The 21,774-nt window shown below is 43.3% G+C and overlaps 1 protein-coding gene across 4 annotated transcripts in view; it reads left to right on the top strand.

Moving 5' to 3' along the window:
* Window positions 1-21,774, top strand: part of ARMC9 (armadillo repeat containing 9) — a 96,494-nt gene that overhangs the window by 54,090 nt on the left and 20,630 nt on the right. For all 4 annotated transcript variants that reach the window (XM_006264153.4, XM_019495371.2, XM_019495370.2 and 1 more), the window contains 9 exons: window positions 914-1,004; window positions 1,979-2,102; window positions 5,003-5,142; window positions 6,171-6,247; window positions 8,506-8,580; window positions 10,952-11,042; window positions 12,411-12,469; window positions 19,917-20,021; window positions 20,453-20,568. In XM_006264153.4, the coding sequence (XP_006264215.3) occupies window positions 914-1,004; window positions 1,979-2,102; window positions 5,003-5,142; window positions 6,171-6,247; window positions 8,506-8,580; window positions 10,952-11,042; window positions 12,411-12,469; window positions 19,917-20,021; window positions 20,453-20,568 (878 nt within the window). The remainder of the gene's footprint in view (window positions 1-913; window positions 1,005-1,978; window positions 2,103-5,002; window positions 5,143-6,170; window positions 6,248-8,505; window positions 8,581-10,951; window positions 11,043-12,410; window positions 12,470-19,916; window positions 20,022-20,452; window positions 20,569-21,774) is intronic.

Raw genomic sequence — 21,774 nt, 5'->3', positions numbered from 1 at the left:
CCAAGGCTGAGGCTGGGATCAAGATCTTGGGGCTGCTACAATCTGTTCCCTGCACCCCCCTGCCTGCAGAACCAGTGTCTGTCACAGACACGTGGGCAGCGGACTGTGGCTGTGCCCCAGGCCCTGGCCCAATGCTGTCATCACCCCACGATCCTGAACTTGGCCCCGGCCTGGGCTGCTCATCCCACTCCTGGATGCTGCTCCCTGCCTGCCCACAGCCCCATCCCGTCTGCCGAGTCAAGCATGCCCTGCCTGCGTAGGTCCTGGCTGGTCTCCCAGGAGACCCGACTTGCCTGCTCTGTCCAATGCCCCCAGCAGTGGGTGCAAGGTGGACAGGCTGGGGTGCCCGGGCAGCAGGGCCAGGTCCAGCAGCAGAAGTGGAGACTGGCAATGGCAGCTGAAAGGAGCCATTGGAGCTGCTTGGGTGGAGCCATGAGACCCACTGCAGGCCAGATAAAATCCCGGGGTGGGCTGGATCTGGTGTGCCAGCCATGTTTTTCCCATCCCTGTTCTAAATGCAGTCAGAGCCTATGTTCCTTTCCCAAGTAACACTGCTCAGTAGAAAACAAAAACTACACCAAAATGTTCATTTTTTTCAAGTGAGCTAACTATTGATTTGAATTTCCTTTTCTAGAGTGCTACTTTGTTATGACTTTACTCTCCCCGTCAAAGTTTCTTGTATTAAAATTGTCCCCAACAGATAGCCTTTGTTGGCTTTCTGGATAATTTCTATAATCCTTTTTGCACATTAAACTAAAAGATCCAAGTCACATTGTGGCAGCCTGTGTCTGCTGATATAATGCTTCCATTTGTTCTACATCCCTTACTAGATCTTAAAACATTTCAGAAGCCTAACCTAGCAGTTCTCCAGCTTTGGTACATTGTCCTCATAAAAGTTTGCATTCCTCTGCAGAGAAATGTGCTGAAATTGTTGCATTCCAAAAGCGAGGTGGTCCGACAGTACATGGCAAGGCTTATCAATGCTTTTGCCTCGCTGGCAGAAGGTAAGAGATCAGTTGCAGATTGGAAATCCCCTTCATGTATTGGGTACTTAACATTGTGCGTAGAAATGTGCACACCCTATTTCTAAATACTCTCTGTCCTTTAATGTGTGTATGCAAGGTGGGGAGCTGTCAGCGTTTGTAGAATAGCCGCTGAGGCTATTTATTTCAGCTTATGTCAAAATATATTGACTGCTTCCACCTTTCTAGGTAGTGGTTCACAACAAACAGTTGCCAGTATTTTTTCTAATGTCTATGCCAACCACTGTAATTGAGCGTTTGGTCCTCCCACAAGAGGAATGAAAGATACCTTTGAGCCCTGGTATCTGAGTAGCTTGCAGAACCACAGCTAACCCCTTATATGTTGCATCAGTAATGCTTTGAATATATAATTTAAATTAACTAAGCCAAAAAAGGCCCCACTGATCAAAGGCTACTTCAGAGAGTTCCAGCTGTTGGATAGCACCAATAACTCAGACTTCTGTGACTGGTATTCAGTCTCCTTCCTTAACAAGTCTGAACATTATTGCATCCTCTTTGGTTGCATGACCAACTTGTCTGCCATGAAACATTGTCTGTTTTAATCTTAGTTTCTCCGGGATTTTCAAAAGACTTGGGCACCTACATTGCATGAATATTAAATAGTAGCTGGGCATCTACCTGTCAGGGCTCTTTGGAAATAGCAGCCCCAGTGGCAGAGAGAACACCAGGAACTTGGGCATGTTAAACTTCCCATGGTTGAGTGAGGCTGTGGACTGGTTGGTACAGCTTGATGAACTGGAGCATTTGCTCTGAATGCCTAGAGGCCACTGATCCATTGAAGGCAACATGTTTGTGAGGAATTACTAGGGATTGTGTCTTGCTGGGGGAAACGGGGAGGGACTGAGCTTGTGCCGTCTTTCTTTTCCAAGGGGCGGGCTGCTTTCTGTCATAGTCTGGTATCTGAGCATCATTCCTTTCATCGCTCTTTGCACCAGGTCGGCTTTACCTTGCCCAGAACCCGAAGTTGCTGCGAATGCTGGAGGAAAGGCTGAAAGCCGAAGACAAGGATTCCCTTACACGGGAGAACGTTCTGGGGGCTTTGCAGAAATTCAGCCTCAGGTGATGACAGTGCTGCAGACAGCGGTGACAGCAGGAAAGGAAGTGTGGGCTAGTTAAGCTCTGTTCAGGGAGGAAAGAAGAGCACTTGATTTTTGTACAACAGTCATCAGAACCCGTGATGGCTGATGAAAGAAGTGTCATTTAGAACTGGGGGAGAACTCGGCTTTGCTGGCTGAGTCGATCTCATTTCTTAGCACTTGGCACGCTCAAGGCAATTGATACATATTAGTATTTCCTTTATGTATGTTAATGTGTATTTTTAATTGCATTTCCATGCTGAAAATATATCCTTTCCTTGAAAATCCTAAAAATTCTGCCTGGGGGCACGACACATTGTGCATCCCCACAGGCTGAGTTTCTACTCAGTTATCTATGAGAGACTGGAAACAAAGTGTGCCCTGTCTGTGGAAAACTATTGTGAAGTCCATCTGTTGATCCTCTGAATCCAGAGCCACACAGGCAGATGCTGTTGCTCTCCTGGCTTTTGTGTTAGCATCGCTTACCCTAGATGTAGTCCTAGGAACTGCTAGAGAAGGCTCCCTCTGAGTCCCCGAGGAAGGCAGATAATGTCCCATCCTCGTGGGTCAGGTGCACTGAATCTCCGTCCCTTCAGAAACACTCATCCCTGGATAATTACAAGGGGCATATAGATACGAATATATACACCTAGTTCTTCTATAGCACTTTGCATCAATTTCCATCTTAATTAAGATCGACAGCATGCCTTCGGAAATCTGAGGCTTTTTTACATATACCCATCTCATTTGAAACCTGAGTCAGGAAAACACATTCAAACGCAGCCTAAAAGAGTGGTTCTGTACCGCTTCCCTTTCTTGGGGAATCCTCCCCTGCCAAAAATGTCAAGATGCTCATCCTTAGAGAAAGGGAACTTTCTATAAGCAGTTGCGAAGAGTGCAGGGCAGTCGTCTGATCTTTTGAGGATAGGCATATTATTGTGCAATATGCTCTAAAAATGTAGTCATATACATCCGTGGGTGGGTCTAGGATCTTGAAAAGGGGGGTGCAGTTGGTGTGGCACATCATCACAGAACACAACAACTATTTTTCTCCAGTTAAAGAGAAACTAGAAGCTTTACCAATATGCTAGAGGCCTAACACTATATTATTAAGTTGAAGGTCAAAGCAAAAACAAATCCAACTTTATTGAAATGCGCACTGATTTCTTAAGATTACATATAAAGTTTAAAAAACACAAAAGTAGACAAAAAATAATCACTAGAAATGGCTTCATTGTTCCTGTAGGCCTTATAGTTAAATATGCATTTCTTACTCAGTTTCATAAAACAAAATCTAGTGTTTTTGAGCCTCTCGACAGTGCCTCCAATACTTCAGTGTCAGTCATTTCTACACCTGAGTTAATATTTACCACACCTGAGTTAAAGATTTTAGCTAGAGCTAAAAACAGTCTGCAGGGCTATGAAATAGAAGAGACATATTACCGGGAATGGCTAACAAACAGCAAAATTGCAGAAAAAAGGATAGTTTGAATAGTGGAACATCAAGACTGTTAAAAAGAGAAGAGGTTTCCTTAACACCTGTGAAGTGAAGAGCTATTAGCAGGAGTCAGGGAAGTGATAATGGGTCATGAAGTCAATTGACTCCATCAGGACTGCCTGAATAGAAAGGCCACCGCTTCTCCCAGGAAGTTGGTTTTAGAGTTTAGGTGGAGCAGGTATTGAAGGGAAGGAGGTGCAACCCCCTGTGGAGCTATCCCTGTGTACAAACATGCATTAAAAAAATTAAGAGGAAGCCCCTCTTAATTATAGTTAGTTATATGAAGAGACAGCTCCAGTTGCTCAACATGAAGATACGTTAATGGGATCAAACATTCACATTATTTTCTTTCAGACCATGCCACAAACTTCAGGTGGTAATTAGGTGAGTGTAGCAAGCTGGAGGGGTCTCTGGATTAATTGCCAGCCCTTTTAACACTAAAGGATATGCCTCTTTTTTTTTTTTGTTAGTTGAGGTTTCATGTTTTGGTCTGTGTGAGACAAATTGCCATCCAGATCAGATGGGCCAGAACCAGGCCGGCAAACAGCTTTCTGAAGTAAGCTGGATTTGAGCACCAGAGAAAAGGGACTCTGCAGCCCGGGTTGAGTGTCAGGTGAATGAGATGCCTTCGTCAGTGCACAGACTTCTTTATCGTAGTGGCTCACCGGCTGCTTATATTTGCAAATCCATTCATAGCATCTGAGGAAGCAGACTGCCTACAAAACCCTTGCCTCTTGAAATAAGTTAGACTACCATGCTGCTCTGCCTTCTACCCACTTACAGTTAAGGGGACCTTTAAATGTCTAGTGTAATGCTATGAAGGGGTGACTGTGTGAGATTTAAGGAAAAAGAGATGTAGTTAGCTGTGTTAGTCTGAAGGCAAGTTGAAGGCAGGGTAGATTTGCACCTTACAGACTAACCAAAATAGGTGCATGCGTATGTGTGCGTGTATTGCACAAGTTTTTATAAGCTGACCAATCTTTCCAGGAAAAAGCAAACAGATTTAAGTAGAGGTTTTATTGAAGTAATAACTAAATGGTTTTATTGGCCTTTTATACTCAACAGTTTGTTTAAAAAATTGCAGAAAGGAAGTGAGAAATGCAGTTTGACCTGAGATTTTGGAAAGCTGATGGAGACACTTTTCTTGTCAGCCCAATTATACGGTAACTACATGACTGAAAAAAGCAAAGTTTAGTTTTTTTCCCCCTCCGGGAATTTGTATCTTCTCACTTCTTCAGGTTTTATTATTGCTCTGTTTCATTGGCTCTGCCAAAATGGGTAATTTACTTTTGTCAGTAAATAGGAGAAGTGTCTTTTTATTGTACTCGTGTTTGACACAAATGTATCCAGTATAAAATGTGCTTCATTTTCCCCCCCCATCTTAGGCGTGCTTTGCAGTCGGCCATGATCAGGGACGGGCTCATTTTCTGGCTGGTTGATGTCCTGAAGGATACAGATTGCCTGTCAGATTACACGCTGGAGTATTCTGTCGCCTTGCTCATGAATCTTTGTCTCAGGAGTGCAGGTCTGTTGCATTAACATTGTCATTGTCTTCTGAGAATGCATAGGAAAAGATCAATCCCTGCCACCACCACCCAAATCCCTTGCACACGTATTCCTGAGGTCCTTTCTTGGGGTTTTTCCCTGTATGAAATGATACTCCCCACAACGATACCTGAACAGCATAAGCCATCTCTTTAAGGAAGCCTCCTTACCAGTTTGCTCTGATACCTGGAAGGCATTGAAACTTTTCTTCTTCATGGAGTTCAGCTTGATTATTAAAATAAATTAAGCATAAAACACACTGCTCAGTTCAGTCTGCCTGAGGCTTGGCTGTTCCTAGGGTTCCCCCCTAATACTCTGCCCACACATTACATCCTCTCTGCAAAGAGCATCACCCTTTCTCCTGTGTGCGTGCGTGTGTGTGTGTGTGTGTGTGTGTGTGTGCGTGCGCGCGTGCATGTGCAGCAGATCCTTCCCAACAGGATCGGTGCCTTCTAAATAGGGTGGGGCATTTCTCACATATGCTGCTAGCTGGCTGCACCTTTTTTATGAAGTACCTGATTTCCAATTGGTTCAGGCAAATAGTGCATGACCCTTTATAAAATCCAGAAACAAGCAGATGAGTAGTAGTATAGGGACCAGTTCTCCATTCAGAGAATCAGACCCAGAGCAGGCAACAGTCCTTTTTACCACATAGCAATCCCTGTGACAAGAAAATGATATAGATCTTGCCCTGAGATCTTAAAGTCCTTTACTTTAAAGGAAAAAAACCCAGAAAACAACACAGTAGTATTGTAGCATAGTTAAAATAATGACTTTGTTAAACTGTCAATGGATGAATGTCTCAGAGTTTGAAAGTAAATTTTTGGACTTCATCCTGCTTTGGTATATAAATCCATTGACTTCAACAAAGTTATTCTGGGAGCAGAATTTAGCTGGGATGGGAAGCAGTCTCTGCTGCATGGATACATTTTATCAAAGAAATGAAAGGGTAGGTCATTTCCTGGCGGTTGTACGTCTGCAAAAATAATGTCCTTTGTGCTTGCGCAGGGAAGAAAATGTGTGCAAAAATTGCAGACCATGTGCTCAAAGTCCTCTCAGATCTCCTCGGCCACGAAAACCATGAGGTATTTGTGTTATGTATCATTGATTCATCCATCTGTGGAGTGTGACGCCTGTTTAACTGTACATAGCAAGACAAGGCAATGATTCAAATCAGAAGGAACTGAAGACAACTGCTCAATCCAGCTGAATCTCTAGGGCAGTCATTCTCAACCAAGGTGCCCCAGCAACCTGGAGTGCCTTGAGATCCTTTCCAGGGTGTGGATACCATGCATTGTCATCACCATTAGATATGCAAGCACAATTCACAAAATAAATCCAGAGATTTCATATAAGAATGTATAGTGTTAAAAACCTCCTGTCCAAGTTCTTTGCCACAGAAAAATTGCTCTAATATTTTTCTGTAGTCAAAAAATGAAAGAAAGCTAAGAGCTGGCATTTTCCAAAGGGTGCCTTGAGTCTACACAAGCTGAGAACCACTGTTGTAGTGGGAGTGTGGAGAGACAGATTGTAAATTAGCAGAGTTCGAATTTTGGTAAGGACAGCAGGCTCAGGCCTTAATTTTTGCGTGGTGTGACTTGGGACTTTAAATACATCCAAGTAGCTGGGACCTCAGTTTTATATCATTTTGTAATGTTTTATGTATCTTTTCATTTTATTTCATGCTTTAGGCTGAAAGTAGAGACAAATCTTCCAAAAGCATATGCGGTTTTCCTTGTTTTATGAATGTATTGTTTGACGTAGGTCAGGGGTTGTCAACTGGGGGTACATGTACCCCTAGGGGTACTTGGAAAAGTTCTAGGGGGTACACGTGGGTGGGCAGGGACGGAGTGCCACCACCCCACACTACCACCTTCCAAGAGCAAGACGAGGGCAGTGGCGCCCCTCTGTGGGCCGCACAGGCACTGCCTGGCCGGTGGGACGCGGGTGGAGGGAAGGGGGTTTGGAGCTTGCACATGAGAAGGTTGAGAGGCGACCTTGTGGCTGCCTATAAGTTCATCACGGGGGCACAGAAGGGAATTGGTGAGGATTTATTCACCAAGGCGCCCCCGGGGGTTACAAGAAACAATGGCCACAAGCTAGCAGAGAGCAGATTTAGACTGGACATTAGGAAGAACTTCTTCACAGTTCGAGTGGCCAAGGTCTGGAACGGGCTCCCAAGGGAGGTGGTGCTCTCCCCTACCCTGGGGGTCTTCAAGAGGAGGTTAGATGAGTATCTAGCTGGGGTCATCTAGACCCAGCACTCTTTCCTGCTTATGCAGGGGGTCGGACTTGATGATCTACTGAGGTCCCTTCCGACCCTAACATCTATGAATCTATGAATCTATGATGGCCACTGCCTCCAGCCACCGCTCTGCATTGCCACTGCACACCGCTTGCACACAGCCGGTAACATATGTGGCTCCGTGGGCTGCTGATGGGCCATCTGTGATTGGCTGGGTGCAAGGCCCGTCAGCAGCCCGTGAAGCCACACGTGTGACCGGACGTGGGAACGTGGGACGTGGCAGCAGTGGCAGTGTGGGGTGCTGGGTGGCAGCAGTGGCAGCAACTGCATGCAAGCCCCCGCCCCCCTCTGCATCTGGCCACTGCCACCAGAAAGGGTACACCTCTTAAAAAAGATTGAAAACCCTTGATATAGGTTATCCATTCTTTGCAATACAGTATTTTACTTAAGAGAAATCTTGTGGGGGCTTTGAATCAAGGTCTTAACCTTGATTTTGGGAATAGGGTGATTTTGAGGGTGGTTTATACAATGTACATTGGTCTGGAGCAGCGCCTCTGTCTCAGGATCCTGTTCTGCACAGTCTGCTGTTGCAACCCATGGAAGTTTTACTAGTGAAGCCCAGAGCTATGATTGCTCTAGTGACCTTCAGAAAGCTCATGTCCATTAAAACTGTAACCGTGCAAACAACCAACTGTGAGGCCCTGTTTGCTGTCAACAAGGTATAAAGGACGAGTTATAAGCCCTATTATACTTAGGAGAGAACTCAACACTTGAAACAGAAAAGATTTGTAGCAAAAAACAGGCGGCTTGAATTCACAGGCAGCTGTGGAATCCATGGATAGCCGAAGGTCCTGCCCCCTTCTCCCAGTCTGGCTTCCTGATCACCTTCCAGTAACCACGGGGCAGGTCAGGGAAAAGACTTGACAAGAGTTTCTAGAAGCTCTGAGAGCATTCTTTGTGTGTCTGGGTTGCAGGCATCCAAATCTGTGAACAGGGTCCAGTAATTTATTCCTGAGACTCACTTATTGGCAGTTGGGTAGAATTCAGGAGCCGGAATTATTCTGAATGGCCCGCCCGTGACATTTCCTTCTTTCTCAGATACAGCCGTATGTGAATGGAGCACTGTACAGCATTCTAGCTATCCCTTCCATACGAGAAGAAGCCAGAGCAATGGTAAGAAGCAGTGGGTTGTATAGAAGAAAGAAAAGCGGTTTAAGTTACAAAATGTCATGTTTCTGTAGACAGACAAGGTTCTTCAGGTAAATCTGATATCTTTTATTAGACCAACTCATGTAGTTGGAAAATTCTTCTTTGCAAGCTTCCGGGCACAAACACCCTTCGTGAGGCTGAGGAAGCATCTGCTGATGGTCTGTGCTCTTCCTGGACGGAGTGGTAAAGAAACGTTTCAGAGTGCCGCAGCACCTCAAACCATGCCGCAGTTATTTCAGGGCAAAACTAATAGTTGAGTCTAAGATCTTATTTGACATTTGCGTTTTACTTCTCCAAACCCTGCTTCATATTTAATTATAGCAGGTATTGTTAAAAGTACCATTATACTATGGCATGTGCCACAAAGTACATCATCTTTATTTGGGGGAGATACTGGACCAGATTCTGCTGTGGGTCCAGCCAGTCTAACTCCTATTGAAGTCAGTGGAGATATGTCCACTTATACCGCGGCTGAGTTCAGTTATTGTCTCGTCTTAACAGCTGCTGCGGCTTTAGTACAGCCTGGATGAACCCCACTTCGTCCAGTACAGCCATCTCTGATAAAGTGTAGCCAAAATGGAGCTGTTGGATGTAAGGAAAGAGCAAACTTGCTATCCTTATAACTCGTGCTGAGGAAGAACTGAGGTGATGAATGGTCTCCTGCAGAACGGTCTTTGTCTTTTTGGGGAGATAACAATACACTGTAGCAAGGCAGCAGCCAGAGGCTTGCATCAGTCCTAATTTGTATTTGCTCTCATTGTCCATTTTATTGTGTGAATTCCATTTAAATGTAAACCTGGCTTGCCCGTATTCTTTCCTGCAATTCTGTCCTTACCAGGTCTATTCAAGAAGGTATGTCTGAAGACTGCTTTTTGGAGGTTTAAATGTTTGGTTTAAAAATAGCTAGCTTTTGTGTCCTTTATTACTTAGAAGAGTCCTTTAGGAGAATTGCAGTCCCCTGTCAGTTAATGAGAGCGCAGCATTGCACAGTGGATGGAGCACTCGACTGGGATCTGTCCCTGGTTCAGTCATAAGCCTGCTGGATGACCTTTGCTGCATCTTTCACCATCCCCCTGTGCTTCAGTTGCCCCATAGTGAAGCCAGAATAATAATACTGACCTCCTTGGTAAAACATTGTGAGATCAGCTGCTGAAAAGTGCAGCCTAGGGTTGTTGGTACCAGGAATAAGCATTACTTTAAACTTCCTTCTATCTTCCCAAATTGCATGAGGCTCTCCAGAAATAGACCCTATTGGAGACTGACTGCAGAAGGCAATTTGGAGAAGGTTTTCAAGCTTGATGGGCTTTAGGCACATAACTGATTTTCTTGTGCCTTTGAAAATCTGCCTTTTAATACACCTATAATTTGAGGGTTTGTGTCTCAAAAAAAATATTCTCAGATATGTGGGGGGTAATAGTTTGCTAGTCTTCTACCCTTTGGGGTCAAGGTGTCAAGATGTCCAGGGTTTTGTCTTGATGAGGATGTAAAGATGTTATTTGAGAATATGTTGGCACATTTGAGCAATATTGTGTAGGCAGCAGTGTAGCATAGACTGTGCATCATGCTTGAACTGGGGAAGTGAAAGTCTAGGCTCTTCTCTGACCTTGACCAGTCTGGCATGTGTTAAACACAGTGGCCTTGCCTGCATTAAGCTTTTCAAATATTTTATTTAAAAAGTGTTAGCTAATGTCTTCTAGCAACACAACTTTTCATCCTGGCTTCGCCAGGGCTATGGAAGACATGTGGGGAGTGCCGTGATAGAGGCGTGAAAAAGTGACTTAAAAAAAAAGTCCAGCTTCTCCTTCCATGCTCATAAATTGCAGGCACAATTGCTGTCATCCAAATGCTCTACCCTGCCCAACATATGAGCTTCCCCTTCACTGTGGTGGGAGTTGGACAGCTAATTGATCGTAAAAAATTACAGACTCAAAACCAAGCCTGTGTATTAGTGCAGAAAGGGAAGACAAGATAAGGAAATGAAAGTCCACTGCTTCTGCCCTCCTGGATTTCCACTGATGCACGTACAGTTCTTTTCATACCTTGTCAGAACAGAGCTCTGTTCTTTGCAAGCCATTAATAATTATGTTTAGAAAACAGGAATATCTGCTGTGAAAACTGTTTGTGCTATTTTACTGGAGTGTTTTGTGTTCGAGCCTAGTAGCAAGCTATCTTCATTTCTGGGTAGTTTATGGACTGAATGAAATATTTATTATTAGACACAGCGGTTTCACTCTACACCTTTCCCAACAAAACAATTATTTTAGCCAACAACATCAGCCTGTATGGGGCTGGTCAAGAGAAAAACTAACCTGGCAATGTTTTCCAATGTGTCCAGGGTATGGAAGAAATTCTGCGATGCTTCATCAAGGAAGGAAATGCTGAGATGATCCGGCAGATTGAATTTATTATCAAACAGCTCAATTCAGGTCAGAGAACCAGATGCAGCTATTATCTGAGCTATAAATCTTTCACAACAGCTATAACAAGGCTCATGTTTTTTACCTGGCTTTGAGAACTTATGAAAAATGACAATGCTGTGATGGGCTTTGGGGGCTCAAACAGAGAACTTCAGGATATCAGTGTCAGCTTCAGGATATTGGTGTCAAATGTGTTTTAAAATGTCTTTTTGCATGTCAAAAAGAGAAATTTAGACCGAGGTTCCAAAACATTCTGGCCACGTGTATGGTGAGGTCAGATGGGGCTGTCCAGGCATGTCCTAGCTGAAGCAAAAGCACGGTGCTTAAGTAAGCTGGCAGTTTAATTGCTTGCTCAGTCACCAACACGGGATTTGGGTTCACTCATGTCTTGCACCTGTCAGAGACAAGGAAAATCCTGGCATCTGTGATCTTTTCTTACACCAATTTAGATATGGGTCAGGGACCATTTTTTTGTTCTGTGTTTGTACAGCGAGTGCCTGTCACAAGACAGTGGCTGGGAGTACTAATCACTACAGCCATAGAAACAGCAAATGAAGAAGAATGTGGAACTCATGAACTCTAGTTCTGGCCTCCATGGCTGGAGAGAGTGTTAGAGAAGAAGTGAAGATGGAAAAGGAGGGAAAAGTCAAGTTAAATCCTTCTGCACATTAAAAAAAATAGTGTTTAACTACTGTGTTTTCACTATGAAGTATATGTACCCGACATGGATCAAGTCTGTAAAATGTTTTGTTGCCTGGCCTGTAGTAATGGTGCTTTGAAAGGAGATTTCTGACCAGTGAGTAAAATTTCTGAGTGTACAGGTTGCCGGTATATAAGTCTGGGCAATAGAATAATGTATTTTTGCTTTGTAGAAATCTCTCTCTCAGTGCATTCATATGTTATTGTCCCTCTGATGTGGGGTAGAAGAGGTGGGGCAACTATTAAAAACATTAAAGAAATTATAGTTCTTTGTGTATAAGCTCTCCCCTTATGATATTGTGAATGTGAGGCTTGAACTAGTTAGGGGCAATAGTGAGACTGATCGTTCCAGAGTATTTCTGCTTCTGCCTAGAGTCCAGTGAGTTATGTGAATTGGTCTTGGTGACTGAAAATCTTAGAATCATAGAAAATGAGGGTTGGAAGGGACCTCAGGAGGTCGCATCTAGTCCAGTGTTTGTCAGCCCATGGGTCACCACCCGAAGGTGGGTCGCAAGAATATATGAAAGGGTTGCAAATAAATTTTAAAAATGGATTCTCCTTTAAAGGAGGGAAATGTGGGAAACAGTGGCTTTTCCCTTGCAGGCTGGCAGAGCTCCAGCCTGCAAGGGGCTGCTTGCCCCTTAATGGTGGGGTACACTGATGTTTTTTGTTTTCCAGAAGAGCTGCTGGATGATAGTGTTGAGTCAGATGATGAAGAGGAGGACGAAGATGAAGAAGTAAGTGTCTGTTGGCATCACAAAGGAAACCAATTAACCTTTTCAGAAACATTGGTGCTGATTATTCAGATGTTATCTGTCTCTTCCTCCTGGGCTTGCTTTCTTAAATTCCACTGGCCAGTGATGTTTGCATGAAAAGAAGAGTGCTGCGTTTTCTTCATTTGAAGTCCTTATCTTGTGTTTATGGCATCACAATCATCCCAACAATTAACTCCATGATGTCATAAACAAAGGCCGATAACTTCGGGTAAGGAATGAAGAGAGCTGTGATAGCAACAAAGGGCCTCTTTTCATGCTGATGTCCTTAGTAATTAAAAACAAAGGAATCAAGCTATCAGAAACACCAGCAGAAGTGGTATCAGCAAGACTGCTAGGCTTCCTTGAGACATGAACTGCAACTTCTTGTGTTACTTTGAAATTGAACGCCCTGTTTTAATTAACTTTCTTAATGATTGGGAAGTAAGCCAATAAGCACACGTGTGATTTTTGATTTGGGGCTATCAGTCCGATCATACGGGAATCAGGATAATAAACACCAGAAAGGTCAGGCAGCCTGGATCCTGAGTAATTAAAAACAAGATATTGGGGCATTTTAACCACTGTTAAATAAATCTACAATATTGCTTATCGAGAAATTATCTACATACCAAAAGCGGGAGCCTTAGTGCAGGCAGCACATAAGCAATATGTATTTTATTAATTAATCAAACTTCTGGGATGATGCAGTTGGGGCTGGTTCTGCTTTGAGCATGGGGTTGGACTAGATGTGACCTCCTGAGGTCTCTTCCAACCCCAATTTTCTGTGTTTCTATGATTGTCCTCTTTTGCTTTGTCTCTGCTAACACTCCTGTGATTGCTATGTTGGTATGAGTGCAACAGTAGGAGATTTCCTGGAAAAATATTAGTACAGAGAGTTAAAAAAAAAAAAAAAAAAAGACTAATTTTTAAAGACCTTCCCACCAGATGTGTAATGCAAAGGGACAGGTAGAAGCTACAGTTGTCCTGGTATTATGTTTCATAAGCCTAATAGGAATATATAAACCAGGTGTGTGTTCTGTAGAGGCCCGTGACACTGATAGCTAGCTGTCTTTCCCTACAATATAATTTGGTATTGTCAGTAGCAAACATGTTTCCCCCTAAAACCAAGCATAGGGGACAACAGTTTGTAACCAAGTTACTAAGACATTAAAAGTTTGAAAAGCTTCCCTCCTGCAGCTTCCCTCAAAGAAGCTATCCCTCAAGTCATGCAGACACTGGCTTCAAGGCCCTCCTTTGTTCTCTAATATATTAGTAGTAATCAAACAGACTTCTACTTTAGCATTGCGGCTTTTTCTTTTTAAGTGAGAAAACAAGTATTAATTTTTTTAAGTTGTTTTTATTGAAAAGTAGAGTGCAACAAGGAGACGGTAAGGCAGACAAATGCAAAAAAGAGAACAAATGCCAGTGAACAAGTACGTATCGGTTGCAGAGACACTAATCGTAACAACTTGCTGAAATACAAAACTCCCCTTTATACTGATTTTACTGCACAGTAACAATTAAATGTGCATATCAAATTAACGTGTGTATTTGCTGCATTATGAAGGCAGAGGAATATTACAAAGGTCCCCTCCACAAGGTGCTGTTCACCCTCAACTCCCATTGACTTGCACATCTCACAAGATCTGGCCTTTGCCTGGTAGTGCCTTGTACACCTGAGATAAGTGGGTTTCAGTTATCCAGTTTCCATCGCATGGATTAATGAGATGGTGATGAACACATGTCTGCTGGGACTACACTGAAACCAGCAAACTGATTTCCATCTCTCACTTTCCCCATATTTAAGCCTATGCTTGGAGGAATGTCAATTAACTCTCACTACCGTTTTGTTCCTAGATGCAATGAACCACTTATAAACAAAACCAGAATTGAATTATTATCTGCTCCCAAATTGGATGTAGTGCAGCAAGGGCCTGCCAGGAGCTAACCTGGATTACCTGACATTGTTCCCTGTGTTTGCAAGTTTTAAAAATCCTTTTTCATGGCGCACCTCTGATTGGATGTGAGGTTCTATAACCATGACTGCCTGACGTCGGCTGTGAAAGCACAGCGTGGTGAAACCTTCCCCGTGTCTCTGACAAAAAGAAATGCAAAACTCTGGAACTCTTGGTTCAGAGATGATACCATCCCCTTGTGTCTGGCATCAGGGTTTCTGAGGGATGCTGTGAACCTGGCTTTATTCTCTTGTGATGTATAGGGGGGCTGGAGTGTTATTGTAGCCAGGATGGTCCAAGAGATATGCGAGAAGCAGGGGTTTGTTGCTGTTTCTTTTACTGGATCAACTGTATAATTGGGAGAGATGTTAGATGAGCTTTTGGACACATTGTGCCCTTTTCGAGGTCACTTCTTCAGGACATGATGTACAGAGACAAGGAGATGACCTCCAGGAAGGTGAGCCCTTTATTTTGTAGTGATGCTGAGCACCTCTTAAGGTCATTTTCAGGAGTAAAAGAGAGTTAATTTTCAATGTCCCATCCAATCCTTGTTCCCACTGCTGAGTAATCTCAACAGCAGGTTTAGATTTGGAGTCGTCTGAGATGTGCTTTTCTAACTGAATCATCACGTGGCATAAAGAGCTGTAGGCCGCTCTGTGTGCTGTTGAAGCAATGGCCGGGGTGAGGTGGTCAGTTTGAAATGGAAATCTGTGTACTTTTGTTTTTCAAGACCTTTTTTCCTTTCTGTAGAAGAAAGAACTCTGATGGGTGCTTTTTAACAATTTGCATCAAGGTTCAGCTTAGCCCTAATTGCGGGGCTCCCTTTGGCTCTGGGTAACTACAATTTTATTGTTATTAAATAGAAGCCTAGTCTCAGGTGTTTGATGACCAAATTGGTCTAGAAAAGTAATTCTCAGCTAGGGTATGGCAGGAGCTGTGCAATATTAGCATTGTTAGATGTGCACATGATTCATAAGTTCAAACCAGGGATTTCCAACAGGAATCCATAGTGCCAGAAACTTTCTGACCTGTTGTGGGCTTTCTGGGTTCTTTGTAACTAAATAATTGCTCTATTATATTTCCAGTCACAAAATGAGTGAAAGCGAAGAGCCGACATTTATGGAGGGGGATGCCTTGGATCTCTTGATGGATGCCTCGAGCCTAAAAAAGATTAAAAACAACAGCATAGAAGATTATAAACCGAAATAAATTACAACAAAATCATGTACTAGCCTCACGAAGGTTATTGTTAATGCAAATAACCACCGATTTGTTGACTCGCTGCCTTAGAGATCAGGACCTGTGTATTTCTGGAATGTGGAACATAATTGTTTTCTCTTGTTCGGTAGAGTTTTCTGACTATATCTGATCTTAGAGCCATCTGGAAAGCTGGCTTAAGGAAAAATTGAAAATATATATATATATGCAGTGCCAGTTGAAAGATCTTTAAAAGTTTGCACAAAATGGATGCATTTCAAGTTATCTGTATCTTGATTGTTCATTAACATATATTCAGATAGGTGCCTAGTATTAAAATACTTTAGTCACTAGCTTGCAAATATTTATAGCCTAGTGACTGGAAGAACAAAAACAGACCCCTATTCACTCCTTGATAGCAGTGTGTTTATGCAAAGATGCACATGCAAGGTATGCAAAGATCTTACGTGCTCCTGTTGCAATGCATCTTCCCATTTTCTATTTTATCTATATTATTTAATTTTAAATGAATCCAAATTCTCCCTCAGCTTTTAGCAGATCTCACGATACTGACTTCTTAAGCCTAAACCACCCTGCTAAGAGTAGACAGACCTTGTTCCAGCGTGGAGGGAGGGGGGAAATCTGACCTAGTACCTACCATTTGGTCAATGCAAAGACATGTAGGAATGTTTAAATGAACTAAAAATATGAAGTTACTTGCATGTAACTTAAAAGGCATTAAAGTCTCATGTAAATGCTCTCATTCAGAAGTAAAATGGCATTAGGGTTACATCTACACAGCTTTAAGCTACCTAGCTGGGGTACTGTTAGCAAGCCAGCTAGTGCAGCGTGAAGCTCAGTGTGGGCTAACTACTCCAATATCTGCTAGTTCTAGAGTTGTGCATTTCTTTTTGTCTCGGACCAGCACGGCTACCAAATACATCCCATTATCTACCCAGCTTTGTGGGCAGGTTTGTTTGGAGTCGTGTGCTGACAGCCGATTTGCCAGGACCCCAAGCTCAGGACATGGCTTTGCTGTCACAGAACATATCTTTCGTTTGCTACACCTTAATAATACTCCTTTATTTATCTTTTCTTATTAGCTTTACCTATCTGCAATATTTAATCTTTAAATGTGGTTTTAATTGGGTTTGGATAGTTTTGAAAGGCTGTCTGTAGACGTCAATATGTAATATGGAAGCTCTAACTCCAAATTAATTTACAAACTTGAGATTTATCAGATAAGGGTATAATCGCCATTTATGGGGATGCCTTCTGATCCACGTATCTATCACTCAGCACCTGGCAATAAAAGTCAATAAGCTCCGGTGTGAAAAAGCATCCCAGCTAGAGGCTACATCAGAAGAGCTTAGTCTTAACTTTAGGCAAGCCATTAACACCTTCAGTGCTGAGCTCCGGTGCAGGCTGTGTGCTGCTGTGAACGTTGTGATGTTTTTGCAATGGAGCGATGCTGCTTCTGTTAGGATGGTACTCCAGATAACAGTCCAGGGGATATATTCAGGCTCGCATACTTGGTACACTGGACAGGACAAAATCAGCTGAAAGATCCCCTGCAATGAGGGAACAAAGTCTGAAGGTGCCTACTGACCAGCAGATCACAAGCCTGTGAGTGCAGGGTGACAGAAACCTCAGCCAGAGGACCTTAAATGCTAGCAGGGGTAGAGAGCATGGGGAAAGGAGCCAATCTGTGAAGAGCTTTAAGGGTTTTCAGAAGTCAAACTGTTGTCAGGCCTAGAGGCAGCGAGTGGAAGAAACAGAAAAGAGAGTTTTGAGTGGCATGTCACTAGCTGCAGCATTTTAAGCAGCCTTAAAAAGGATAAATACCAGGAAAGCCAGTAGTGATGTCTGTCTCATGCCTTTCATCCAGAAGGACTGCAAAGAGCCTGATATGCTATATTTAATATTTTCAGAGCAGTCTGGGGCGGGGGTGGAAAGCTCATCTTGGGCCCTGGGCCAGATCTGGACCACGGGGCTTCTTGTAGGCCAAATTCAACTCAGGACATGTGGGCTGTTGCAGTGGCCCCCATGGTGGTGGAGCCAGCATGGGGTTCCTTGGTGGCTGTGTGGGGTTCGGCAGGAGCAAGGGTAGCTCAGGGTCCAATGACATTGGGGATGGGGGCAATGCATGGTCCAGCAATGCTGGGAGTGCAGGGTCTGGTGGGGACAGGGGTGGGAGGAGTGCAGGGTCCAGCAATAGTCATGCCCAGCAAGGCAAAGGGCCCAACTTCCAGCGCCCTCTGGTAGCCTGGTGGGCTGGATAGAGAGGCTCCCTGGGTGGAAGCAGCCTGAAGGCCATACGTTTGACTCCTCTCATCTAGGGGATTTAGACATGTCATGTATCTTCTATGAAAACAAATAGAAGATGTGTGTTGAAATCTTCTAACCTTAAGAAATCTTGACTTTCGATGACAGAGATCACTCTCTCCCACCACTGAAACATAACCGTCTCGTCTGTCTTAGGACAGAGCAGGAGGTGGTGGAGATTTACACCTTATAGAATAACAAAATCAGAGATGTATAGCATAAGCCTGCATGTGTCCAAGCTTACTTGGTCAGAAGCTGTGAAAGGACATGCCCGGAGCAGCGTAGCAAAGAGAGAGCGAGCGACTGGGATAGACAGCCATTCTGTACTGCAGCGTTAGGCAGCATTTTTAGAGAGGTGTGAAGATGGATTTCTTCACTTTGTCAAGAGAAATGTCAGTGTCTGTCCTTTTGCTAAAAATGTTTTGAGGAAGGCTCATTAAGGGAGGAAAGTGATTGAGGATTGAGCTCACTTAATGGAAAGTGATTGCATGATGCATCATATCCTAGGCAGCTAACTTAACAGGAGTATTCTTAATTTCCCGACTGAAAAAAAAAATCACAGCAGGGTTTTTATGCCAGAGAATATTTTTGTAAGCACAAGCAGCACTAGGAAGCAACAAACCAGCCAGAGGAGAGCAACGATTATTTTGTTTAAAATATTTCATAGGTGCTAAGCAGGTGAAGGTGGTAAGGCAGGTAGATTGTTTTAATTTATGGCTAGTCTGTTATGACTTTTTATAGCGTCTAACTGAATCCTTGTGCCCTCAGGTGTTGCTTTAGCTGCCCTCCCCACATCCATCTGTCATTTCGTTCACTGGAATGACAGCTTTGTTGCTGTTCTGTAATTCTCCTCTGTTACTTAGCTAGTTTGTAAGCGTGTTCAGGTACCAACCTGGAGAACCAGTTGACCACTTTTAATCCAGTCGGTCTTGCACAGCCCTACCAGGGCTCTCATAGTCACTGGGAAACTATCCCACAGGGCCGAGGTGCTATCCCCAGGAAAGATAGTGTCCAGTGTCTGTGGATGATCCACAAATTATTCTACTGATACTGGATCATACCTGTGATATATACTTACAAGAGCTTTTGATCATGTATTAACTCTTTCAGAGATGAGAAAGCGTGACTGTTGTTTCAGAATTTACCTTTCAACCCTCCTGGCTAGAATACCCACCAGAGAACCAGAACAGAAAGGGAGCAAAACCAAATCTCTTGCTTCCAAAAGTTATTGTAAACTCACCCCTGGCAGGGTCTTGTGAAGGGGTTAGCCTCAGCTCCCTCTTCCAAACCCTGGACATGCCTTTTGATTTAGTTATGTACAGCAGAAGCATAGTGTTAACCCCTGTCCTCTTTCCCCACCAAAAGTCCACCCCAACCTCTTATAACGGATGGAGACTCTTTCTTCCAGCATGAGCTATCAATCTCACAGCCCTCCTTTTCCTACTGGGCTGCCATCAACCCTTCAGTCCCATGACATTGCTGTCAGCTGGCAGGCAACAAAGAGAGGGAACGTACATCAATGCTAATAAAGAGTAATCAAAAACCTTTCTGTTATTGTTGGGACTTGAGCTTCTATAGACTCCTCGATTGTGAAGATGCAAGGGAGACTGACCCTGAAATTACAGTACCTTTGATGCTCTGTAGCAGGGCAGGGTTTTTTAATGTATTTTTCCCAGAGCCTGCTTAGTGGTAAGGGATGTCTGGGAGAGATTATTTGTACCTATTTTTCATTGTATCCAAAGTTTATTCGTGTGTGTGTGTGTGTGTGTGTGTGTACATTCATAATGTGTTGTGCCTTTTTCATATAAATTATATAGGTAGCCTTAGTGGTTAGAGTTGTTTATTGTATATCATCCAGATGAGTGCTGGGATGGAGATTAAATGCTCTCACTTGTAATCAACACCCTCCTTAGAGTCTGGATTCAAATAATCAGGGTGTGGTGTTGTAACAGGAGGACCATGACACAATGGAGGCCGACCTGGACAAAGATGAGATCTTACAACCTCAGCTGGGAGAGCTGTCGGGAGAGAAGCTGCTGACAACTGAATATTTGGGAGTAAGTACTCCTCATGGGGATTCTAAAATCACTGACTTCATTTGATTATTAAGTATTTAATTTCCACTTTTCCATCCGCTTTGGAAATTCAGAGGCTAAGTTAGAATGGATGCCTGCTTCTGTTGTGTACTTAAAAGGTCGGCTGAGCCTTAACTCTCTGCCTAGCCAGCCCCAATCCATTGCTATCTACTTAAGAACGTCTAACCGTAGAAGTAAGATGAGCCTGGGAAAGGTGCGTCTTTGCAGGGCCAGCTGGGAGCAGAAAGAGAGCGCTATGGTACAGTGAGATGAAGATCCATGGTATAGATCTTCAGTGAATCAAGGCATTTCAGTTTAGTGGCGTTAGAATAGTATTCATCTATCAGTCCCAATGACCATAGTTCCCCATTTTCCTTTTTCTCCTCTCTTCCTCTCTCCCTTCTGTGTATTAGATAATGACCCATACACCCAAAGTAAAGAAGAAGCTGTTCCCTGGTGTCCATCAGAGTATAGACGAGCCTCTGCAGAGACCAGTCACACCGGGCTGTCACAGGGCTGTGTATCCAACGTAAGTCTGGGGAAATGAGGCATGAAGGTGGATTTGGTTTTTTCCCTTAACTTTGAATTTCACACTAAAACACTGTAACTCTAATGCATGAAAAATAAAGCCTCCATACTGGAAAGCACATTGCCATTGTCATTCTTTAAAGATCTCTGACCTTAAGTAATGGACGTTTGAAAAAGAAAGGGAAGGAAACGGCAATCAGAAAGACGGTCCTTTGGCCTATATTGAAATAATGGGGTAAAAGCTTATAGATTGATTTTGTTTCTTCTTGCAGTAATGTTGATGTGTCCATATTGCCCATCTTTTGCAGCGTTTTTGTGGGTGAGTTGCCGCATGGGTGAAATGTCAGTGAATCTGCCATTCATTGAGCCAGAAAATGTGATCTCTAGGGATAGTTGCTGCCCTTGCATGAAATAAATTAGAAGGGAAACGAAGGAAGACAACGGTTACAGATGTGAGACCTGCACAAGAGGTGTAAGATAAGGGGTAAAGGGAGTCTGATCAAAGAAAGCCTGGTCACATAAGCAGGTGTAGCTGAGGTCAATAGTAAGATATTTGCTTGTAGTTCGATCTAAAAGTTTATCTGGGCCCTTAAGTTCACTGCATGTATTATTGAGTTGCTTTTAGAGAAATGAAGCCATACTCAGTTTGCTCTTGAGATGGGATTTCTTTTTACCCATGATGGGATTCTGGCATTGTCATTTTGCCCAATAAGAAGTCAAAGATTAGCCCCTTTTTTTTCAGGGCCATGAAACTATGTTACAGTGTTACACCCTGTCTCAAAAATGCCATGTTCTGTATGTGCTTTTTAAATGAGGATCTAGCATCTGTTCTTTAAAACAGTGCAGTATGGTGCCTCAAAAGCCACAAGATCATCAAAACATTTTTAAAAATATTTGAAAAAATAAATCTTTAAATGGAGCCCAGACAAGCTGAAATTTCAGCATCCTTTAAAAAACGAGTAAAAAGTCATTCTGAGTTTTTATATTGCTTCTAAGTCGCCCTTGCTAGTTTACTGTTTTTATAATCACGTTTTTCCATTACGTGAAACACATTACTATGCGAATTCAGTGTGGAAGACCAGGCAAACATCAGGAGAAATTCACTTGGAGTGGATAAACACTGAAACTTTCGGCACAAGGTGTTGTGAAATGTACCACGCAAACCAGCTGATCCAGGCAGAGAACGTATGTCATTAACCGTGATCAT

The sequence above is a fragment of the Alligator mississippiensis genome, chromosome 7 (assembly GCF_030867095.1).
Source record: "Alligator mississippiensis isolate rAllMis1 chromosome 7, rAllMis1, whole genome shotgun sequence".
Taxonomy (NCBI): Eukaryota; Metazoa; Chordata; order Crocodylia; family Alligatoridae; genus Alligator; species Alligator mississippiensis.
Note: the sequence above shows the minus strand (reverse complement) of the source record. Positions and strands in the feature narration are given on the sequence as shown.